This window comes from Balaenoptera physalus (genome assembly GCF_965194825.1).
Source record: "Balaenoptera physalus genome assembly, chromosome: 4".
Classification (NCBI taxonomy): Eukaryota; Metazoa; Chordata; class Mammalia; order Artiodactyla; family Balaenopteridae; genus Balaenoptera; species Balaenoptera physalus.
The window spans coordinates 49926082-49951174 of NC_138891.1; the positions used below are offsets into that span (position 1 = coordinate 49926082).

At 41.5% G+C, this 25093-nt stretch overlaps 1 protein-coding gene across 3 annotated transcripts; it reads left to right on the top strand.

Annotated features, from left to right (window-relative positions):
* Positions 1-122: 122 nt before the first annotated feature.
* On the top strand, positions 123-25054 carry LRRIQ4 (leucine rich repeats and IQ motif containing 4). Of its 3 annotated transcripts, none has more exons than XM_082458992.1 (5): positions 123-287; positions 7960-11364; positions 17400-17538; positions 18550-18746; positions 23728-25054. In XM_082458992.1, exons 2-5 carry the CDS (start codon positions 10345-10347, stop codon positions 23878-23880), a joined length of 1509 nt encoding a protein of 502 aa, XP_082315118.1. In that variant the 5' UTR covers positions 123-287; positions 7960-10344; the 3' UTR covers positions 23881-25054. The 3 variants fall into 3 exon arrangements, with proteins under 3 accessions (XP_082315118.1, XP_082315119.1, XP_082315120.1); XM_082458993.1 differs by having other exon boundaries at positions 10314-11364; XM_082458994.1 differs by lacking the exon at positions 123-287 and adding an exon at positions 15793-15966 and having other exon boundaries at positions 7491-11364.
* Positions 25055-25093: the final 39 nt, after the last annotated feature.

Here is a 25093-nt window from a genome sequence, read left to right on the forward strand (position 1 = left end):
GGTCCCTGAGACCTGATTGGGCGGGCAGTGAACGCCGATGCTATGGAGGCTCCTTGGTCTCCCCGTCTGGGTCCAGGTCACCTGCCCTGGGTTAAAGACACACTGAGGGAGGGCACCCTGGCTCCTTTGCAGGGGGAAGTTCTCGAGGTTTAGGGGGCACAGCTGACGGGCTAGGGGCCGGGGATACAAAAACGATTATGACACAGTCCTCTCCCCAAAGTGTGCACATACCTGCGGAGGCCAGGCGCAAAAGCACAGAGTGGCACTAGCACGGATGGGGCGTGGAGGTAAGGGGGCATAAAGGGGCTTGTCGATCAGTCTTGTGGAGGGGGGGGCATTAGGGAGGGCTTCTTGGAAGAGGTATCATCCTGACTGGCCCGGGTGAACCTGCCAGAGGGCAAAACTGCTTTGTGTGTTTCTGGAGATGTGCAGGTACTTGAGGCTGCCCAGATGAGCCCAGACTGTGTCTGTATTGGGGGCGAAGGGGGAGCTGTGTGGCAAGCGAGGCCAGATCCACGTGGAGTCCTGTGCATCCTCTGAGAAGCACAGCTGTACGGGGCAGGGCACTGGGAGCTCTCAGATGGGGAACAGCTGATGGAGGATGAATTTGACACGACCTAGGGGAGATGCAGTATGAAGCAGCTCAGGAGAGATCATAAAGCCTCAGCTAAGACTGGACTTTGGGGAATGAGAAGGAGACAGAACCCAGCGATAGTTACAGGGTAACATGGTCAGGATTTGGTACTTGGGCCTGGGGGAGAGAAGAAAAGGAAGGAGGGAAGGAAGGCCCTCTATTTGGGGTTACCATAGATCAAAGAGAAGTGGTAGGCCCCTGTAGAGCAGCGGTCCCCAACCTTTTTGGCACCAGGGACCGGTTTCGTAGAAGACAATTTTTCCACAGACATGGGGTGGGGGGGGGGAGGCATGTGGGGTGGGGGTGGGGGTGGGGATGGTTGAGGCTGTAATGTGAGCGATGGGGAGCGATGGGGAGTGGCAGGTGAAGCTTCGCTCACTCGCCGCCACTCACCTCCTGCTGTGCGGCCCGGTTCCTAACAGGCTGCGGACCGGTACTGGTCCATGGCCCAGGGGTTGGGGACCCCTGCTGTAGAGGACTCTGGAGCCAGTCAGAGACTCCTTGCCTGAGCAAAGGTGCAAGGAAGATCCTCAAGGTAAAAACAGGCCATTTAGGAAGACAGTTCAAAGGTGAAAAACAAAATGTCTGAGTCCTCTCTCCTTCCCACTCCCCCACCAGCCAATTCCAGACCACCGCTCCACTGCCAAGAAATTGTGCCAGGCAAGGCAGAGGTCTCTTGAAACCCTGTGTAGCCCACAGATTTTAAGCATCTCTTGAAGTATTTCTTCAGATTACACATGATGATGATAGAAAAGACAATTATATTTTCATTTACCCCACGTGCTACAAACAAAGTTGAGAGGTAGCCTGAAATACTGAAATGTGAGTGTAGGTGCAGTTCAGCACCCGCCCTTCCCTATTCCTCCCTTAAAGAATTTTGAGTTAAGAAAATAGGGGAAAGAGAGGTTGAGGATTAATTAATTGCTGCCCCAGGGGAAGGGAAGAATACTCTTCCAAAGGAGCAAGAAGGGCAGAATTAGACTTTTGTTCTAGAGAGTGACTAACAAACAAGGTCAGAACAGGATAAACAGGAAAGAGCTGCTTTAACCAGACAAACGGCACCTACAGCACTGTTCTCCCCATCTGCCTTAGCAAAACACAAACAGTATTTACACAGAACGACAGCCTGCAATGTCAAAATGCGTATCAAATAGGATGGTCAAAAAGACACCACATGTACAGCTCATTTCCATTAGTACCTTTCTCATCACCCCCAGTGATTTCCAGATATGGAGGAGGGATGTAGTTTGGGGGAAAAAAACCCTCCCTGACTGGGGGGGTAGGGGAGCAGGGGAGAGGGATGCTGAGTGGATTCACTGGGTGAATCAAGAACTCGGAGTAGAGGTCTAACTCGAATCTGAGCTTTCTAGAAGTCAGAACCAAAGAAAATATGTGAGGATGTCATTCCTTGTCGTCCCTCGGTATCCTCAGGGATTAGTTCCAGGACCCACTCGGATCCCAATATCTGTGGATGCTCAAGTCCCTTATATAAAACGGCATAGTATTCGCAAATAACCAATGCACATTCTCCTGCATCCTTTAAATCACCTCTAGACCACGTATAATACCTAATACAATGTAAATGCTATATAAACAGCTGTAAATACCACGTAAAAGCTATGAAATAGTTGCCAGGGCACGGCAAATGCAAGTTTTGCTTTTTGAAACTTTCTGGATTTTTTTAGTCAAATATTTTTCGTCTGAGGTTGGTCAAATCCATGGATGTGGAACCATCAGATACACGGAGGGCTGACTGTATGCGATCCCCATGCTTCAATAAAAGGCAGCATTTACATTTCTCTGGCACCTTATAGTAGGAAGGCTTAGTCGGTGTATATTTATGTAAGTAACTTAATAGACATGTCTTTGACTATAGGTTTGTAGAAGATCCAGAAATATTTTTCAAATGATTCTTTCTTTTATTTTTATTTTATTTAAAAAGCCAACAGCATGGTGTTTAATTATGACTTAAGGAAGTCATGTCTTGAGGAAACACAGATAATATGGTCTAGTAAGTTATTTCCTGATAAGATGGAGATAGAACTCAAATGATCTGGGGAAATTAATATTTAATATATTCATTAGCTATTTTTTCCAACTCTCAGATGGCTCAACTGAGCTGCTAGCAAGCAGAGTAAATTCCTGGTTGAATTTTCTGCTGAAGTGCTGATTTCTGGTGGGGTTAATGCATGCATGTTGTTTGTGTACTGAATATGGAAAAATTGGTGTTCTGTTATTAAAAATGTTTTGGCCCATGGATAAAAGAAGAGTGAGTTATATGAAGTCTACATTCTTATTTTCTGAAGAGATGAGAAAGTATATCAATGATTAGTAAATGGAACAGTGCCCAATGCCTTCTTGCTCATTCGTTATGCAAGATAACAGTTTGAAAACCCAAATTTTAAAAAAGAAAAAGAAGAAAAAAGGTTTTGTTTATAAATTACTAGGTCTATAGTTTGGTGGTATGGGTGCAGGACTGAAAGATATAAACATTTTTGAAATGGATAAAATGCCACTTTGAGTCTATTTAAAAGAAATAAGTCCTGAGAAGCTATTTCAGATCAATAATTTGGCAACAGTAGGGAAACGGTGAAAAACTGAAACCATTTCCACAAAGATCAGGAACAAAACGAGGTTGCCCACTCTCACCACTGTTATTTAACATAGTTTTGGAAGTTTTAGCCACAGCAATCAGAGAAGAAAAAGAAATAAAAGGAATCCAAATCGGAAAAGAAGAAGTAAAGCGGTCACTGTTTGCAGATGACACGATACTATACATAGAGAATCCTAAAGATGCTACCAGAAAACTACTAGAGCTAATCAATGGATTTGGTAAAGTAGCAGGATACAAAATTAATGCACAGAAATCTCTTGCATTCCTATACACTAATGATGAAAAATCTGAAAGAGAAATTAAGGAAACACTCCTATTTACCATTGCAACAAAAAGAATTAAATACCTAGGAATGAACCTACCTAAGGAGACAAAAGACCTGTATGCAGAAAACTGTAAGATACTGATGAAAGAAATTGAAGATGATACAAACAGATGGACAGATATACCATGTTCTTGGATTGGAAGAATCAACATTGTGAAAATGACTATACTACCCAAAGCAGTCTACAGATTCAATGCAATCCCTATCAAACTACCAATGGCATTTTTCACAGAACTAGAACAAAAAACTTCACAATTTGTATGGAAATACAAAAGACCCCGAATAGCTAAAGCAATCTTGAGAAAGAAAAACAGAGCTGGAGGAATCAGGCTCCCCAGTTTCAGACTATACTACAAAGCTACAGTAATCAAGACTGGCACAAGTATGGTACTGGCACAAAAACAGAAATATAGATCAATGGAACAGGATAGAAAGCCCAGAGATAAACCCACACACATATGGTCACCTTGTCTTTGATAAAGGAGGCAAGAATATACAATGGAGAAAAGACAGCCTCTTCAATAATTGGTGCTGGGAAAACTGGACAGCTACATGTAAAAGAATGAAATTAGAACACTCCTTAACACCATACACAAAAAGAAACTCAAAATGGATTAAAGACCTAAATGTAAGGCCAGACACTATAAAACCCTTAGAGGAAAACATAGGCAGAATGACTTAAATCACAGCAAGGTCCTTTTTGACCCACCTCCTAGAGAAATGGAAATAAAAGCAAAAATAAACAAATGTGACCTAATGAAACTTAAAAGCTTTTGCACAGCAAAGGAAACCATAAACAAGATGAAAAGACAACCCTCAGAATGGGAGAAAATATTTGCAAACGAAGCAACTGACAAAGGATTAATCTCTAAAATATACAAGCAGCTCATGCAGCTCAATATCAAAAAAACTACCCAATCCAAAAATGGGCAGAAGACCTAAATAGCCATTTCTCCAAAAAGATATACAGATTGCCAACAAACACATGAAAGGATGCTCAACATCACTAATCGTTAGAGAAATGCAAATCAAAACTACAATGAGGTATCACCTCACACCGGTCAGAATGGCCATCATCAAAAAATCTACAAACAGTAAATGCTGGAGAGGGTGTGGAGAAAAGGGAACCCTCCTACACTGTTGGTGGGAATGTAAATTGATACAGCCACTATGGAGAACAGTATGGAGGTTCCTTAAAAAACTAAAAATAGAACTACCATATGACCCAGCAATCCCACTACTGGGCATATACCCTGAGAAAACCATAATTCAAAAAGAGTCATGTACCACAATGTTCATTGCAGCACTATCTACAATAGCCAGGACATGGAAGCAACCTAAGTGCCCATCGACAGATGAATGGATAAAGAAGATGTGGCACATATACACAATGGAATATTACTCAACCATAAAAAGAGGTGGATGGACCTGGAATCTGTCATACAGAGTGAAGTAAGTCAGAAAGAGAAAAACAAATATCGTATGCTAACACATATATACGGAATCTAAAAAAACAAAAAAAAATGGTTCTGATGAACCCAGGGGCAGGACAGGAGTAAAGACACAGATGCAGAGAATGGATTTGAGGACATGGGGAGGGGGAAGGGTAAGGTAGGACAAAGTGAGAGAGTGGCATGGACATATATACACTACCAAATGTAAAACAGATAGCTAGTGGGAAGCAGCTGCATAGCACAGGGAAATCAGCTCTGTGCTCTGTGACCACCTAGAGGGGTGGGATTGGGGGAGGCAGGAGAGTGGGAGGGAGATGCAAGAGGGAGGAGATACGGGAATATATGTATACGTGTAGCTGATTCACTCTGTTATACAGCAGAAACTAACCCAACAATGTAAAGCAATTATACTCCAATAAAGATGTTTAAAAAAAAATTTCCTCTTGAGTTTTTTGGGCCTTGATTGTTTTCACCTTGAAATAATCTGTACACTAAAGAGATATTTTAGGATGGCAAGTTTTGCTTCCCTACATTACTGTTACCAGTTTATTTTAAAGGATACAACTCAGGAACAACCAAATGGAAGAGATGCATAGGGCAATGTATGGGGAAGTGATGCAGAGCTTCTGTGCCCTCTCCAGGCACACCACCCTCCCAGTACTCTGTGTGTTCACCAACTCAGAAGCTCTCTAAACCAAAGATGGTTTTTATGGAGGTTCCATTACAGAGGCATGACTGATTAAATCATTGGCCATTGGTGATTTAACTCAATCTCCAGCCCCTCTCCCCTTCTCTAAGATTGGGGGCTGAGGCTGAAAGTTCCACCCCTCTAAACATGTGTTCATTCCTCTGGCAACCAGCCTCCATCCTGAAGCTATCTGGGGCCCCAACTAGAGTCACCTGATTAGTATAAACTCAGGTGTGGTTGAAAGGGGCTTATTATGAATAGCAAGAGATGCTCCATTCCTCTATTCTCATTCCTATTACTCAGAAAATTCCAAGGGTTTTAGAAGTTCTTGTGTCAAGAACTTGGGGGAAAAGACCAAGACCATATATTTCTTATTATATCACAATATCACACCCAGAGAATCTGCCTTTATTATTAGCTGAGCCATGTAGATTCTCCCTTGCCCCTGCCCAAAATCTAAAATTACTTGCTTATAGAAAGTTGTCCACTCAACTTTCTATAGTTTATATGGAACTTCAAGTTGGAAGTTTACATGGAACTTCATCTCAGTATTACTTGAGAGGAGACTTAAAATTTTTTCAAGGGATTTTATAGTTTCCCAGAAATTTTTATCAAAGCAAGGGGTGGTGTTACCATTACATGATTCTCCAGTCCTAGGTTAATTAAGGTTACTTTTAGTTTGTCTGTGTTAGAGGGAGAAGATCTCCCAGGTGAAGTTTTAAGTAAAATCTTGAAATTATTTTAACTAGAAATGGTTATTTTTGCTATCAGAGAGAGTCACATGTCATATTAACCTCAGGACCCTAATCTTACCTATCCAGTTTGTGTGTAATTAGACTTGGAGACAGAAGTATCAACACTTGATGTAAACTTGAGAGAGTTATTTTCTTAAATGGTTTTCTTGGGCATTAAATTTACACAAAGAAGGGCTATTCATTAAACTCTCCAAACCCTCACTCCTTGAATGACGATGCAACAGTAATTCCACTCTGAAACTTCTCAGTAATACTGGGTTGTAATAAGTTAATTTGACCACATTCAGAAAGTAATCCCTAGGAAAAAATAGCCAATAAAGAATCAATCTTCCCCATTCTTATTTACTGGCAGCTGTTGCAAATCCTGGCTTTAGAACCCCCTTTTATTAAGTCCACTAAGCATATACAATATAAATAGCTTTCAGAGGGCTAGCAACTTGATTCCAAACACATATGGGATATGATTAATGTGAGATAATACACACACACATTCAAGACCTTCTAGGAAGGTCTCATCACGGAGAAGGAGGAATGTTAAGAGAAATAAGTTCTTTTATGTGTCTGGAAGCCCAGATATACTTGTGCGAACCCTAATTAGAGTGGCCAGTGCACACAAATTTCCCCCAGATGACTGTGTAGGAAGACTGGAAAAGAAAAATCAAGCCTGAAACTTCACACCCAAGAAGAAAGATTTTAATTAAAACCAGGCTTCTCGGGCTTTCCTGGTGGCGCAGCGGTTGAGAATCTGCCTGCCAATGCAGGGGACATGGGTTCGAGCCCTGGTCTGGGAAGATCCCACATGCCGCGGAGCAGCTGGGCCCGTGAGCCACAGTTACTGAGCCTGCGCGTCTGGAGCCTCTGCTCCGCAACAAGAGAAGCCACGACAGTGAGAGGCCCGCGCACAGCGATGAAGAGTGGCCCCCACTCGCCTCAACTAGAGAAAGCCCTCGCACAGAAACGAAGACCCAACACTGCCAAAAATAAATAAATAAATAAATAAAATTGAGAAGAAATGTACCACAATTAAAAAACACAAAACAAAAAACCAGGCTTCTCGTGAACAAATGATGTTAAAAACCTAGGTGAGGAGGTGAGGTTAAGTCAAATGCTCTGCTCCTGCTTCCTACTATGTCCTGAGAAGAGCCCTTTTAGTTATTTACTTTCTTTACCTGTGAAACAGGGATTGTAATGGTGCCTCCTTAGAGTTCTTGTGAGGATTAAATTGGTTAAGTAAAACCTAGAGCACATAACTAAGTGTCCTTGGTGTTCTCTATTTCTATTTTATTTATATTATCACCTCAGTCTGGATACTGTTGCTTGCCTAGGAGCTGTCAGCATTGTCAGTCATGTGTATTTAGGAAATTAGATTTTATCCTATGGGACTGAACAGTATTAGATAAGGACAAAGATGTTGGAGACAACTAGTTCTAGACATAATTTAATCCATGATACATCTTCTCTGGTTTTTTTTTTTTTTTTGGCCACACAGCTTGTGGTATTCCCCGACCAGGGATCGAACCCGGGCCTAAGGCAGTGAAAGCACTTAGGCCTAACCACTGCACCACCAGGGAATTCCCCATCTTCTCCTTTCTTTAAATAACAGAGGACAACACCATCCCAGAGCTCTTTTTGAGGCTAGGCATATAGCAACGAGGATCTGAACCCCATGCTGCTATGCTGCAAGAAGCAATAATATTAAGTGTGGGGCTGGAAACTCACCCCCCTCCATCTTGCCTGGGCCTCTGTGCTGGATGGGAGGCCTCGTCCTCCAGCAGGAAAGCCGCCACCCTAAAAGGCAAGTGCAGAGATGCCACAATCAACCTGGCCACCATCATGTCATAGTCTTCCCTGCCTCCCCCTTAGGCTGTGCATGTGCACGTGTGTGTGTGTGTGTGTGTGTGTGTGTGTGTGTATTAACAACCAAGGGCTTAGTCTTCTGCAATACAAAATTAACATCTTAGATTTGTAAGATTTGTCAATCTAGTAGTGTAAGTCTGCCACTTTTGTTATTATTCAAGATTGTCTTTTGCAATTCCAAGTCTTTTACGTTTTCATATAAATTTTAAAATCAGCATATGAACTTCTACCAAAAAGAAAAAAGAAAGCTTGCTGAGATTTTGATTGGGATTGCACTGAAACAATAGATCGGTTTGGGGACTACTGACATCTTACCATTGAGAGTTCTAACCCATGGACATGATCTATCTGTCCCTTTAATTTCTTTCTGGGTTGCAACTTTAATTCATTTCCGTTCACTGCAATTTCAAATGTCATATTTAGGGATTGAAATGCTTTCCCCAAGCCAGGCTTAGGGATCTAAGACCATGAGACAAGAGGATCGCTCTCTACTTTTTCATCCCACCTGCAACTTTCCCTAAGGCCACGGAGTCAACCCCAGTCAATTAGGGGTGAACTAGCTGGTGGGGAGAATTGGCTCTGCATTCAGCTCCTGATGCTACCAACCAGGATCATCTGCCTGAGAACACAGCAAGCCAAACACTGAGATGTGGAAGTTTGCAGCAGAGAAAGGGTTGATTCACAAAGCAGCCAAGCGAGGAGACAAAAGAACAAGTCACAAATCCACCTCCCCAAAGACAAGGGGCTTAGGATATTTATGAGATAAAGAAGCAGGGTCGCCTGAGGTGTGGGGAGCATGGGGAAAGATAAGAAAAAAGTGAGGTAATCGTCGTTCTGCGCAGGCACAACTAAGCTACATGATTCTTCATGGGACACATGTTCAGAATACCGTGACATTAGTGTCCTCTGAGGGTGGAGTTTTTGACCCTTTGACGGCAAACGGTCACCGATCAGACACTCGTACATGCCCAGTTGCAGGGTCAGTAGTCCCAACCAGTCTTAACTGGCTGGAGAGCCACCTGGACCATAGCTGACTCCAAGTTCCTGAAAAACAAATCGGCAAACACCTTACGACGCCTACGTCAGAGATACTATCTATAGGGGTGGTGAATGGGTCTTGTAACGTATTGTTTAGGGTACGCGATGCTTGGATGCAAGTTTTTGTAAAAACAATTAAAGCGAGCTTGATCAGTGAAGACAGGTTACAGTGTATTATTTATTAAGCAAGTTATAGTTTAATGGATCTGACTGATGACTACCCTCGGTTTGACAGATTCTAACCCACCGTGCCCGCTCACACATGGCTGTTAAAAGTTTGGCTGGTTTTTCCTTGTCCCAGAAGTTCCTTTGCCTGTGCCTATGGCAGGCTTGCTTCTCCACACGCCAGTCCCCAACTTGAAAATGCCACCGGGCATGAAAGTGCCCACTGGTCTCTCCTTATTTAGGAACGGCTAGTCCATCTCTAGAATTTAATTCTACTGGCCTTCTTTACATCCACAACTCTCTGGGGGTTTTAAGGAAAAATGCAATTTTTGTTTCGTTTTTTGGCCACGCAGCTTGCGGGATCTCAGTTCCCTGACCAGGGACTGAACCCAGGTCACGACAGTGAAAGCCCGGAATCCTAACCACTAAGCCACCAGGGAACTCCCCCAAATGCAATATTTTAAAATACTATTTTTTTCCTAATGTTTTCTCGGTGTTTATGGTAAGAGCAATGATCTTTTGCAACCTTCCACATCCAACCTGAAAATAGAATCAAAAGAGGCATTTCTAAAAACTGAAATTAGACAATCCTTTTTTTAAAGTATGAGTCAACCTGTTAGGAGAAAGAGGAGTCTTCTCCCAACATGAAACACAAAAACCTACATTTTATGTTGTGTCGTAGTGAGCACTAAATTTAATCAACTGAATTTTATTTCTCTTAAGGATACCAAATCTGGTGGCAGGTAAACTGATATTTTTTTCTTTCTTTTCACAATATTTCAGATTTTGAATATTTGAACTTTCCATCAGAATAATGTCAAATGACAGCACAAAATCAGGACATTCATCTAGAATTCATCAGAAAAATGATCCACAACAGGTCTCTGATAGAACATTTTTCATTGACGCTTCTAATCAGAGCTTGCGTACCATTCCAGCGGAGATTTTAGGCTTACGAGAATTAGAGGAAGTGCATCTGGAAAACAACCAGATTGCAGAAATCCCCAAGGATATTCAGCATTTAAGGAACGTCAGGATCCTCTACCTGAACAAGAACAAGCTGAAGAATCTGTGCCCCGAGCTGGGGAAGCTGAGCAACCTGGAGGGCCTGGACCTGAGCGACAACCCGCTCCCGGCCTCGTCCCTTCGGGTCGTCAGCGGTATCCGCAAGCTGCGTGAGCTCCGCCTCTACCGCATGGACCTGGCGGAGATCCCCATCCTCGTCTGTAAACACCTTCACCACCTCGAGCTGCTCGGACTGGCGGGAAACCACCTGAAATCTCTGCCCAAGGAAATGGTGAACCAGACCAAGCTGAGGGAGATCCACCTGAAGCGAAACCAACTTGAAGTTTTCCCTCTGGAGCTGTGTGGTCTCTACAACCTGGAGGTCATTGACCTGGATGAGAACAAGCTAAGTGTCATCCCAGAAGAGATTGGGAACCTGACGAAGCTGCAGAAGTTCTACGTGGCGTACAACAGCCTGCCTGTTCTCCCGGAGTCGCTGTGCCAGTGTTCCAAGCTGTCGGTGCTGGATTTATCCCACAATCGCCTCCACTCCATCCCGCACACCCTGGCCGAGCTCTCGCAGGTGACGGAGATTGGGCTGAGCGGGAACCGCCTGGAGAAGGTGCCGCACCTCCTTTGCCGGTGGACCTCGCTGCACCTGCTCTACCTGCACAACACCGGCCTGCGGGTGCTGCGCCGCCCCTTCCGACGCCTGGTTAACCTGCGCTTCCTCGATCTCAGCCAGAACTATCTGGAACGCTGTCCGTTGCAGATCTGTGAGCTGCAGAACCTGGAAATCCTGGCGCTGGATGATAATAAAATATGCCAGGTACCGATTCCCTTCCTGGCTGTCGCTATGCTCCCACCAAGGGCCCTTCCGGCCCTAAATTGGCGTAGTTCCGTGTCTAAACATCAGGAAATTCGAACTGAGTTTATGAGTGAAAATCCGGGGTTAACAGATGTATCCAACAGGGTCACCATTTATGTTACTTTTCCCCCCTGAATAGCAATAGTGATCATAAATGGTAGCTGACGGTTACTTACAATATGTATGTGCCAGTCACTGGGCTAAATGTTTTACATGTATTGATATTATCCCATTTAATCCTCACAATAACTTTTCAGTGTGGGTGATATTATCCTCAATGATCTATGAGGAAAAATGAGGCATGGGGAGCTTAACTAACTTGTCAAGGCCACACACCTGTACATGAGAGAGTCAGGCTGCCAGCCCACAGCATTGGGTTGCAGGGTTCATGTTCTTAACAAGACCACCTCCTAACGGGGTTTCCTGAAACAGCAGAGTTCTCTGACACATACAACCTTAGGCCTTAACGTTCCATTCATGGGAAACTGCAAAATCAGTTTGTCCCCAGAGAAACCCTCCCACATGTATGCAGGGTGGTGTGTTCAAAAACGTTCATCATAGCATTGCTGATAATCATGACGTATGGGAGATAATCTAAATGTCAGTGGGTAGAGGAATTCGCAAGTAAATTGCGGTATATTTGTAAAATGGAATACTACACAATAATTTAAGTGAACTGGAGTTATACGTGCCAACGTGGATAGATCTCAAAATTGTGATGTTTATTAAAAAGTAAAACACCTAACTGCAGAATATTATATCACATATAAATCTTTAATCACACAAAACTACATACACACAATACACAACACATTTTATGGATATTTTTATATGTAATAAAAGTATAAAAAATATGTACTGGAAAAAAACCTCACAAAATTCCTAATAATGGCTGCCTCTTGGAAGAGGGAGGAAGTCAAGGAGATGAGGATGGGATCATAAGAGCTCAATTTTAATTGCAGTATTTCATTTTGTTCATTAACGAAAGGTTTGGACGGCGGGTACAGATGCTTTTTTTTTATTTTATGTTTTTATTGAAGTATAGTTGATTTACAATGTTGTATTAGTTTCAGGTGTACAGCAAAGTGATTCAGTTGTGTATATATATGTTTCTTTTTCAGATGCTTTTCCATTATAGGTTATTACAAGATATTGAATATATCTTTATTATTTTTTTTTCATATTTGAAAATTTAAAAGAACAGAGTTCTGTTAAAAGCAAAAGACAACTGTAGAGAGAGAGAAAGGGAGGTTTGGAAATCAACAACAGTAACCAAATATTAGGTCTGTTTTTCCTAGCCGTGAACTCCACTCTCATGTACTTCGTACATGATAAAAGTCCTAGCCTTAAAGTTGTTTTTTGTTCTTTTTTAATCTTTTACTCGACTTTCAATTTCTAGAACTTTGGGGTTTTTTTTTTTTTTTTTGGTTTTCCTCATTGCTAGAGAGTTTCAAAACTGCCTTTCAGGAAGTAAATATTTTGATGATGACTTTAAGATTTAGGAAGAGAATCTAGGACTTAATCTCTACTTAGGTAGCAGCCCACCTTGGAGGATTTTAGAGGTTCTATGAGAAGCCCTCTGCCCGTCTCCCAATTCTTCTGCAGCTCATGTAAGAAATTCCTTTTATAGTGAACAAAGTCTGTCATTCCACAGTTGGAGTGAAAGGCTCAAAATATAAGGCGCCCTTGGGAAGTTCACTTAAATCCTATTGAGTCATGAGTGATACCTAATCCTTTCCTGTGAGACATTTTAAGAAATCAGGGTGGAGGAGGGAATCACACACAGATGGCTCCTTAACAAAGATTAGCCTCACCCAATACCAAGTTTTACTGCAAGTCAAACTGCACCGAAATGTGAACACGTTCAATGTTATTATGTTGAACATGAAAATCTCCATGTACCAGTGCTTATTATTCTTCAGTTCTTATGATGGTATTTCTGCGGTTTTCGCCTTCCTTTTTCAATTTCCTATTATGCCTCCAGCAACCTCCCAATGCATCTCTCTCCATAATGACACGTTGCCCTTAAGCCAACTCCTTATCTCTCACACCCCAAAATTTACCTCATGGGCTTCTGGCGCTAGAAGCCTGGCCAGTAGCTTTTTCTTGCCTAGATGGAGGCAAAAGTAGCTAACTTTCAGTGTGTATCTAGATGGATTTTATTTGTATGGTACATTTCTATTGTTGACTGAAAAAAGATGGACAACCTAAAAGTTGAGAATTACGTTTTATTTGGTGGACAAAACTGAGGACTTAAGCGGGGGACGCAGCCTCTCAGATAGCTCAGAGGGACTGCTCCACAGACGGAAGGGAGGAGCGGAGATATACAGGACTTTTTGCAACAAAGTCTAGGTAGTCGGAACTTCAAAAGATGACTGTTAATTAAAGAAAACCAAATTCTCAAGTTAAGGAATTTAGCGCTTTTCTGTGTATGGGAAGATGCAAGAGTCTGGGCTCACTGAAATCATTCCTTTGATATGCGCCTCAGCTATCTAGGGCCAGTATCCTGTGCTTTCCCATCCTGAGTCTCCTCAGGGTGCACCGTGGAGGTTGACTGCAGTGGCTGAGGGCTTGGGAGTGGGCAGCCCATTTGTCTCCATCCTGAGTTCCCTCAAGGCTCACTGTCAGGTGGCTGCAACATCTTTTGTTTACTGATTTGGCTGCTAACATTTTTCATTCACACTATTAAGGGGGAAAATTCAACCTCAGAATGGCTACAGCTCAATTATAGTGTCAGCAATAATTGTTCTCATTTGACGCTCTGCAGGTTTTCTGTACATCCAAATTTACTTACACTATACTTTAATATGACTGTGATGGGATTAATTATTAGATCTTAAATATCCTGGGGGAAAAAAAACCTTTAAAATTCAGTGGGCTTTTGAAAAAGAAAAGCTAAACCTATGAACTAAGTAAACAGCAATAAGAGTGAAATGACTAGGTTATAATGAAGTGGTTAGATTGAAAACTCTTTCCCCATTATTTTGGACTGCACTGAATGCAGATGCTTCCCATTGAAGGGATCTAAGGGCCTAATGAAGAATTTTGAAATAGCCGAGAAGGAAAGCTTAAACATCAGTTTCTCTGGAGGTTGACTTGTTCTGAGTTTTCTTTTTTTAATGTTAATAAATAAGTAAAACTGTAAACAGTTTATAACTTTTTAAGAAAATGAACCCTCACACTACACAATAAAGAGAAAAATGTCTTATGGCAGATTCCAAGTGTATGAGACTTTTGCCTGTAGGTCAAAAGAAAGCCCACTATAGAGATAATCTATTCACTAATTATTTACCTATTCCACCCATCTAGAGAGAGATTGGGCTGAGCCAAACTCTATTAACCATTCTCATGAAAAGTAGAGTGGCAGATTAGGGAATGGGTGGGAGGAAAGCCCAAAGGCTGAAGCAGGGACCTGTGAGGAAGGATTTCCCAGTGAGGAATAAAACCAGATAAGGGAACTATATTTCAAAATGAGTTAAGAAGCTATTAAGACACAGAGTTGGGCCTTTTTTCCTACAAGAAAATAGGCATTTCTGTAACATAATCAATAGGGTGATTGTGTCACATATTTTAAGAATGAGATTTTTCCATGTGGTTCCAGAGGGCCAGAAAGAGGCCAATAGGTGGATGTATTAGTGACACAGATTTTGGCTTGACAGGAGAAGGAAATTTGATAAGTAGTGGTCTTCATCCAATGAGCTTTTCATCCCAGGAGGTGGTGTTTAAATATGGGCTGGATGGCTAGCTATGGAACATATTCAACCACCATATTAGAGGGTTAGAATAGAGAGACCTTTTTAAGGCCTTCCAACTCTGAAAGTCTGGGAGTGGGAGTCTGTGAAATGCCTGCCTAATACCCGGACAGATAGCCTTGGGATTCACTGGAGGGCAGAAGATACAATTGTAATTCATTGTTTCCTTCCACCTGAGATTTTAACTAAAGTTTCAGAATTGCTGAGCTAAAGCCTTTAAGGGTGAGAGAGAGGTCATGTCACTAATTGATCAGTTCCAATAACAGAATTAATTATGAATATTATAGTTGCAATATTACACTAATAAGCTTAGTACTTTTTCTTTCAGTAGTGTCAAGCATTTGATACACTACAGCTTAAAAATTTGCAATAAAGTCGGTTAAAAATTGCTCTAATTTTATCCGGTGCATAAAAGTAAAGAGCAGAGAGGCTGGGGGAAAAGTAGAACTCCAGACTTTAGATCTATGAGTATAAATACTATATATGCAAACATATGGGCTAACTTTTCATCAGTAGGAGATGCTAAATTGCTCTACTTATTTTTTAAACATTCTGCCTCAAAACTAAAAGCCCAATTTATTTTCTTACTGTTAAAAATAACCTTGACCTGAAACATATCTTTTTGGAATACTTCCAGTTACCTTCAGACTTTGGTTTACTTTCAAAACTGAAGATTCTTGGACTAACTGGAAATCAGTTTTCTTCCTTTCCAGAAGAAATCCTTTCTTTAGAGTCTTTAGAGAAATTATACATTGGCCAAGATCAGGGAGCCAAGCTTACCCATGTGCCAGAATGCATTAGGAAACTACAGGTAAGCCTCCCTAAACGAGCAGGCAAAGAATTAACATGCCCTGATTGCTTAAATTGGCTGCTATTGAGAAGACATGGTGTTGTTCTCCCAGGTTGCATGTGGAATCATCCATACAGGATCCCTAGCTCCCAGCAAGCAGTCACCGTGTCACTTTGAGGCTTCCACCGTCTTCCTGAACAGCCCCGGGATCCATACTCCAAGAACATTTTATTGTAATTGCTCTTGGATATGTCAAGCCACACTTGTTTCTACTGTGTGGTTTGGCATGTTTTATTTGCAGAAACTGAGCCATACCACTTTCCAATTAATTTCCACTTTTTAAAAATATTCCCTGACAATTATACTATTTTGAAGTTAAGGTATCATACAGATGACATGGCTGGGAGTCTGCATTTTGGATGGGACAGTGTGATTTCCCTCCCTGCATGGTGGAAGGCATATCATGGTGTACTTAACTATTGCACCAGGTTCATGCTGAAGATGGGTCCACAGCACTGTGCTAAATCCTAGCAAAGCAACAAGATGACATCATTCAAAGTAGCCATACCAGAGTGTCTTTATGCATGTGTACTTTAAAGGATTTTTTTTCATGTTCCTGGTGCTACACTTTAATAATGATAAAGTAGGTGTAAGCCACTACATAACTCCCAGTCATGGAACTGAGCAATGGCATGTACAGAACAGGTACTTTTCACCTGTTCCTAATTCTCTATTCCTTTGCCCTGTGTTCATAGAACTCCTTTCATCAACTTGCTCCTTGTACATGTCACGCCACACTCTCCAAAATCTTAGGGTGAAATGCAAACATTAAAATCTTGCCCAGTGAATCTGAAAATAGTTAACCTATTCTCTGTACATTTTGGCTACATCCACTTGGCCAATGTTGGATTGATGTTTGTGACAATTGCAGTTCTGTAGCAACTGCCACAGAGAATTAGCTGTTGAAAGGGAGCAAATGATATTTGTAGTTAAATGATCCAAACTGTTTTTCCATAAAGTTCTCGTGAAACAAATAAACACTAGATTCCCATGTTCTCTTTTCCCTGCATACATGGGAACCGCAACTGATGGCTTAACTCAAAAATAATTGTAGTTTTTGATGATGATTCTTTAAATGTGTTTTTCCCTTTATCCCAATGCATAATATCCCCATTGAAAGAACATGGAGGGACTTCCCTGGTGGTCCAGTGGGTAAGACTCTGCACTCCCAATGCAGGGAGCCCAGGTTCGATCCCTGGTCGGGGAACTAGCTCCTGCATGCATGCTGAAACTAGGAGTCCACATGCAGCAACTAAGACCCGGAACAGCCTCAGTAAATAAATATTAAAAGAAAAAAAAGAAAGAAAGAACATGGGAACTCACAGGTCATTCTGGTTACCATAATTCTTTTATCAATGTAAGGATCATTATGGTATACTCTCATGTTATTTCAGAGTCTTAAAGAGCTGTATGTAGAGAACAATTATCTCAAGTACCTGCCTGTATCCTTGGGATCAATGCCCAACTTGGAAATTCTTGATTGCCGCTGCAATCTGATTAAGCAACTTCCAGATGCCATTTGCCAAGCACAAGGTGAGGAATCTTTGTAGATCCACAGCCCAGTGGAGTTTGAGGCCAGCATTTCCCATGATTGAAGGCTTCCTTGCCCTACTAAAGATCAATCTCAGTGATGAGAGCTTAGACCTACCCCATCATCTCCTTGCAGAGCTTCCTAGTGGTGTGGGGAAGGCCAGGTGCCAGATTAGTACAGCTAAGAGCCTCACAAAGGCAATTAGATTGTTTATTAAGAATTGAAAAGAAAATGGCAACTGCTAAGAAAGTTAGCATTCATCCATATAGTCATTATGCCATGAACAAGAATTTACTGAATACCTACTATCTGCCAGAATTTGGAGTTGGCGGTCCTGTATTAAATTTGCATTAGGTCAATACGTCACTTGAATAAAAGGAAAAGGATTGACCCAGAGTAATGAAATTAGCAAGAGGAGACTTTTGGAGCTACATGACTGACATGAAAAATCATACATGATTCATATTTGAACATGCAAACATTTTCCACTAGGCTAAACCACTATTTGTAAATCCATCCATTCACTGAACAGGCTTTTGCTGAGATCCTACTGGAACCAAATAAAAACTTTTTTTTTGCCATAATGTGCTGAATCTTCAGGTTTATAGATGTGTTTTCAAGCTATGACTTATTCTTTAATGAAAGGAGGATGAAGGAATATGAGTGGAAGCTATTGCCTGCCCATACCCGTAGGACATAATTCAAAGAGTAGCGGCAGGGGTGGGTATGAGGTACTCCTCATTTTTATCCTCTCTTTGATCCCTGGAGGAATGGAACGTTCTCAACATTTTTTAGTATTTACTAGTTTCCTGTCTCTAACACTGATTTACACTGGCTCCAACAAGTTTGAGTTGTTATAAAAAAGAGAACTTGGTTTGCCTCATTAAATGTGCCATCTTTTGTTACATGGCATAGGAGGAAACAAACACTTCAATGTGATTGAACTAAAGAATGCATGCTTTAATTTTGCTTGTTTTTAAGACAAATTCATTATTTTAAAAAAATCATTTCAGCTTTGAAAGAATTACGGCTCGAGGACAACTTGATCACCCATCTTCCAGAGAATTTGGATAGTCTAGTGAATCTAAAAGTTCTGACACTGATGGGCAATCCCATGGAAGAACCCCCAATGATAGTGTGTGCCGAAGGCGCTGAGGCTGTATGCGCGTACCTTAAAGAAAGAAGAAATATGAAGACAATGGCAACAAAGGTAAAATCAGCAAAAATTTTGTATAACATATTCACAGTTGCTTGGAGTGGGATTAGTGTTAAACTATAGATTTATGAGGCTGCTCTGTACACATCTATACCTTGAGAATAGAGATTCTTATTTACTTTTATATCCCCAGAGCTAAGCAAGAGACTTTTTAACATCATCCTAGCATTTTTTGTGTTTTCTGTTCCTTTTCTCTTTGTCAGATGAGAAGCCGACAAATAGGCAAAAGAAACCAAAACTTCAAATTCGGAAACTATCTAAAACTGTTGGACTATTCACTGGAGTGAAAAGCTTATGTTAACAAAGTCAGTAAGATGAGGCTGAAAAATTAGAAAGGAAAGCATTTATGGATCAGAGGTCTAGAGACCAGAGTTCTGCTCTGCCCCTAACTTAGCATCAAAGGGCTAAGATCCTTCTCACTCTCCTTGCCCACCAAGCCCATGGAAACATAAGGATATCCCAGACAGCCCAGGAACGTGTCCACTTCAGTCAGTATTCAGTATTCTTCATTCAACTGGTCCAAACCCCCATCATCTCACACCGAGATGACTGCATTAGCCCTCCAACTAGTGTCCCTACTTCCTCACCTGCTTCCCCTGTGATACATCTTCCACTCAGCAGTCAGACCTACGCTGTTAAAACCTAGGTCAGATCTTGCCACGCCTCTGCTGAAGTGGGCAACTCTCCATTTTACCTGAAATAAGAGTTAGTCTTTGGTCTGTAAGACCCTTTATCAATGGCCCTCAATCATATCAGACCTAACATCCTCCCTTTCCTGGTAAATATTGTGTGATACCTCCTTTTCGCTTCTGAAATTAAACTCATAGATAATATAAGCTACCACAAACATAGTTTTAATAAATCAAAATAATGCCCGAGCTGCAACATAAAGGAAAAAAGTTTATATTAAAATATTAATTTTAATATGTATATACTCAGGAATGACTACACTGGAAGAATGAAAATAATATTTGGGGGATACTTCCTAAAAGCATTTTGAAAAGCCGTGCACCCTCTTGCACATTTTAAAATTGATATTTAACCTTTTTTGCCACTAAGTTTAAATCATTGCAAAGGATTTACTTTCCAGTGAATTTTACATACTGACATCTTAAAATAGAGTTGTTAGATCAGTATTTAAAATGTATCCAATGGAATCTAAGTACCATTATGATTTGAAATGTCAGTAAGCATCAATTTACAAAATACTTGAACAAGTTCTTATCTTACATGCCAAAATTTGATGTCATTTCTTTTTCTTCTTGAACGTGTATTTCCATTCCACTTTCCCCTCAGAATTAACCTTAGTGTGTGTGTGTATGTCATTTACGGATCACCTCATACTTCTAGGCTACAAAAATATTTATATAAATTAAAATTTTAAATTAAAAACTTTTTCTATGATCACAGTGTTGTAATGTTCTGGATTGAGTCTTAGTGCAATTAGTAGTAGTATAAAATTGACCAAAACAATATAAAATCTATTATAAATTTTGATATTTAATTATTTGACTTACAGGATTTTTGGAAAGACTTTTTCACATAGTTTATATATCCTTGCATAAATATTAATTATTGCTAGAATGAGATAAAGTTTGGCATCAGTTCCATTCCTATTTTTTAGTTTACAGATGAGAAACCTCGTTTAAATTCTTAAGTTGACAAGAATGGAAAAAGTTTTTTTTTTTGCCTATATCGTTTTGTTTTAAGTGACAGGGCCTCACATATCTCTGAACTTCTTCCAGATATATCGCAAAAAAATAGATAGCAGGCTCTAAGCTGACAAATTAATTTCAATTTTCTTGAAGGCAAAGAGCTGGAAACCACCTGACTTACAAAAGGATTGGTTACCCTGTCTGTAGAGCCAACATCAATATTATTATTTTTTTAATACATTTATTTATTTTTGGCTGCATTGGGTCTTCGTTGCTGCACGCAGGCTTTCTCTAGTTGCAGCGAGCAGGGGCTACTCTTCGTCACAGGTGCGCTGGCTTCTCATTGCGGTGACTTCTCTTGTTGCGGAGCACAGGCTCTAGGCGCAGAGGCTTCAGTAGTTGCAGCACAGGGGCTCAGTTGTGGCTCGCAGGCTTAGAGCACAGGTTCAGTAGTTGTGGCTCACGGTCCTAGTTGCTCCACCACATGTGGGATCTTCTCAGACCAGGGCTCGAACCTGTGTCTCCTGCATTGGCAGGCGGATTCTTAACCACTGCGCCACCAGGGAAGTCCTACTATTTTTAATTATCTCTTTTTTTGGTGTCCCAGAGGTTTTTGGAGTCCAGGGCAACCCCCCTGGTCAGATTCAGGTAGATGAGAGGCTGCCAGAGGGGCAGTTGTGAAGGGGCAGCTACAACTAGAGGATCAGCAGGTGTGTTCCTTGGCAGATACATTTTAGGGAGGGGTACGGATGGAAGTTGAAGCTCTGGAAATGAGTTGCTTCCAACCTATCTAAGCCTGCACACTCTTGGAAAGTCTTTGTGGACCAGGGTGCATGTCACAGAATAGAGGTCTGTTAAATCTTAACACACAAAAAGCCTCGTAAATTTCCAGAATCCCCCTCTGGGCAATACTGTTCCCCTGGAAAATCACCACCTTAACTGATCTGCTGCTTGCACTCTGCATCTCATCCTTCCCATTTTCACTTTACTTCAGTCACAAATGGGGTCCTTGGTGTTTTTTCAAGGCCCATGCATGCTCCTGCTTCAGAGCCTTAACACTGGCTCCTGCCTCTGCCCAGATGTGGACGAGACTGGCCCTCACTTAGTTCAGCCTCTGCTCAAATATCCACATATCTGCCCTTCATCCACCTTATATAAAACAGCATACCTCCACCCACCTCATTCACTCATTCGTTCAACAAATATTTACTGAGCTGCTACTATGTACCAGGCACTGGAAATACATTCCCTGAACAAAATGGACAAATAGTTCTGTCCTCATATTGCTTAAAGCCTAGTGTGACAGGAATAAGAACATGAAATATAAAACAACATAAAGTTGTATACTATGTTAGAAAGTGATTAATTGGTATTGCAAAAAAGCTCAAGCTAAGGAGGACTGAGATTGCCAGAGGTAGTGTGTGCGTGAGTGTGTGTTATAGGGGTTTCAAATTTTGTTTTTGGTCCAAACATTTATTTAGGCAGGGAAAACTGGCAGAGTTCAGACTGCTGTTCCATCCTACTGGACTACTAAAGTAGCCACTTACTATATTTAATCTCTGTTCTTTCATCTGATATTACTTCAGTTAGCTTATTTTTTTTTAATTTTTATTTTATATTGGAGCATAGTTGATTAACAATGTTGTGTTAGTTTCGGGTCTAAAGCAAAGTGATTCAGTTATACATATACATGTATCTGTTCTTTTTCAAATTCTTTTCCCATTTAGGTTATTACAGAATATTGAGCAGAGTTCCCTGTGCTATACAGTAGGTCCTGGTTGGTTATCCATTTTAAACATAGTAGTGTGTACATGTCAATCCCAAGCTCCCAATCTATCCCTCCCCTGCCACCCTTCCCCCTGGTAACCATAAATTTGTTTTCTAAGTCTGTGAGTCTCTTTCTGTTTTGTAAATAAGTTCATTTGTATCTTTTTTTTTTTTTTTTTTTAGATTTATAGGGGTTTCAATTTAATGAGATGGTCAGGGTAGGCCTCATTGGGAAAACGACTGTCTTAGCTCAGGCAACCATTACAATATATCATAGCTTGGGTGGCTTGAACAACAGAAACTTATTTTCTCACAGTTCTGGAGGCTAGAAGTCCGGGATGGTCCCTGGTGCCAGCACGGTCAGTTTCTGGTGAGGGCTCCCTTCCTGCCTTGCAGACGGCTGCCTTCTCACCGTGTCCTCACGTGACAGAGAAAGAGCAAGCTTTCTGATGTCTCTTCTTATAAGAGCACTGATTCCATCATGAGAGCCTCACCCTCATGACCTTATCTAACCTCATTACCTTCTAAGGCCCAATCTCCAAATACCACCACATTGGGAATTAAGGCTTTTCAACATATGAACTGCGGGAGCAGGGGACACAATTCAGTCCATAGCAATGACAATTGAGCAAATTCTTGAAGAAGTGGAGGGGTGAACCATCTGAATATTAGGAAGAGTGTTCCAGGCAGAGCAAGCAGTAAAGGCAAAGGCCCTGAGCTGGAGCAGTGCCTACGTGTGTCTGAGCAGTGAAGAGGCCTGCATTGCTGGAGCAAGTGAGCAAGGGGGAGAGAGTTAAGAGATCAGGAGGGAGGGGCAGATCGGATAGGGCTTTGTAAGCCATTGCAAGGCCCTGAGTTTTGTGGGGGGGGTTTGTTAGTTTGTTTGTTTTTGTTTAAGATGTGGATTTATTTAGAGAGATACACATTCCATAGACAGAATGCCGTCCATCTCAAAAGGTGAAAATGACCTTGGGAGAATCACACTCCACAGACAGAGTGTGGGCCATTTCAGAAGGTGAGAGCCCAGGACTTGAGTTTTTATTCTGAGAGAAACGGGGAGCCACTGGCAGGTTCGAAGAGTCTACTAGAGAAGAGATTTCCTGAGTAGGTGCAAAGGAATAGGATCTCAAGAACAAGTAAGGGCTGCCTGTAGGTAGGAGCGCAGGTAGTCCGGGAACAAGAGGAAGGCAGGGCACAGGCATACCCATTCTCCTTGCTGTGCACTGTCATCTCCGCCATCTGTCGAATTACACAGTCATGTGTTTAATGTTTATTGTCTCTTCCCCTCACTGGGATGTGAGCTCCACAGAGTCAGTGACATTGGTATTTAACTGCTGTTTCCCAAATGTCTAGAACAGTGCCTGGCACATAAAGCACCAAATACTTGAAAAATGCTTTGCCCGGATGACTGGCCAATTGAGAAAGAGAGAAAATAAGGTTCAGAGTTCTAGTGACATTCCATTCTCCACATCTTGAAAACTACATACCGGAACAAAGAGCTGTAACCATCCCCAGTCCATTGTGATACCAGCTGATACTGTTCTTGTTTTCAGATTCAGGCATGGTGGCGTGGAATAATGGTACGCAAAGGATTTGGGAAATTTGAAGACCTGCTGAAATTGCAAAAGAAAGGAAGGAATTCTCCAAAAGATAAGAAAGGAAAGAAGGATGTAAAAGGAAAATCTGTAAAGAAAAATAAGAAATAATTCTATAAATGTATGAATTGAGGTAATGAACCCTGATGGATTAAGAGGGCAAAATCTCTAGGAATTAGATGCCTACCACACAAAAATTATTCACAGAGTTATGGTTATATATAAAAATAAAGGTTCTTTTACTGAAATGTTGGTGGATACAAATGCTATGATGCCTGGGAATTGCTTCAGAATAATATCAGGGAGAGGTAAGTGTGGAGGATCCAAATGAAACAAGATTTGCCAAAAGTTGGTAATTGTAGAAGCACGTGATAGGTACATGGAGGTTCACTGTACTATCATGTCTGCTTTTAAAACTTTTAATTATGAAATAATTCACAGGAGGTTGCAAAGAAATGTACAGGGAGGTCCATGCACCCTTCACCCTCCCTCAGTGTTGACATCCTACATAACTATAGTACAGTAACAAAACCAGAAAATGGACATCACTACCAGCCACAGAGCTTATTCAGATTCCATCACTTATACATGCACTTTTGTGTGTGTGCATGTGTGTGTGTGTGTGTGTGTGTGTGTGTGAGTGTGTGTAGTCCAATGCAATTTTCTTACATGTAGCTTTTGTGAAGCCACCACCACAATCAAGATGCAGCATTGTTCTATCACCACCAAGGGAACTTGTGCTATTGCTTTTAGTCACACCTACCACCTACCCCTCTTCCAATCCATAACCTGTAATTTTGTTATTTCAAGAAGATCATGTAAATGGAATCACATAGTATGTAACATTTGGGGACTGGCCTTTTTTTTTTTTAATACTATATACCAGCATCATAACCTTACTATTTTTTAAATTAATTAATTAATTAATTAATGGCTGTGTTGGGTCTTCGTTTCTGTGTGAGGGCTTTCTCTAGTTGTGGCAAGTGGGGGCCACTCTTCATCGCGGTGCGCGGGCCTCTCACTATCGCGGCCTCTCTTGTTGCGGAGCACAGGCGCCAGACGCGCAGGCTCAGTAGTTGTGGCTCACGGGCCTAGTTGCTCCGCGGCATGTGGGATCTTCCCAGGCCAGGGCTCGAACCCGTGTCCCCTGCATTGGCAGGCAGATTCTCAACCACTGCGCCACCAGGGAAGCCTGGGGACTGGCCTTTTTATTCTGTATAATTCACTTCCAGTCCATCCAAGTAGTGCATGTATCAACAGTTCATTCCTTTCTGGTTGCTGAGTAGTATTGCATAGTTTGTTTCACCATTCACCCTTTGAAGGG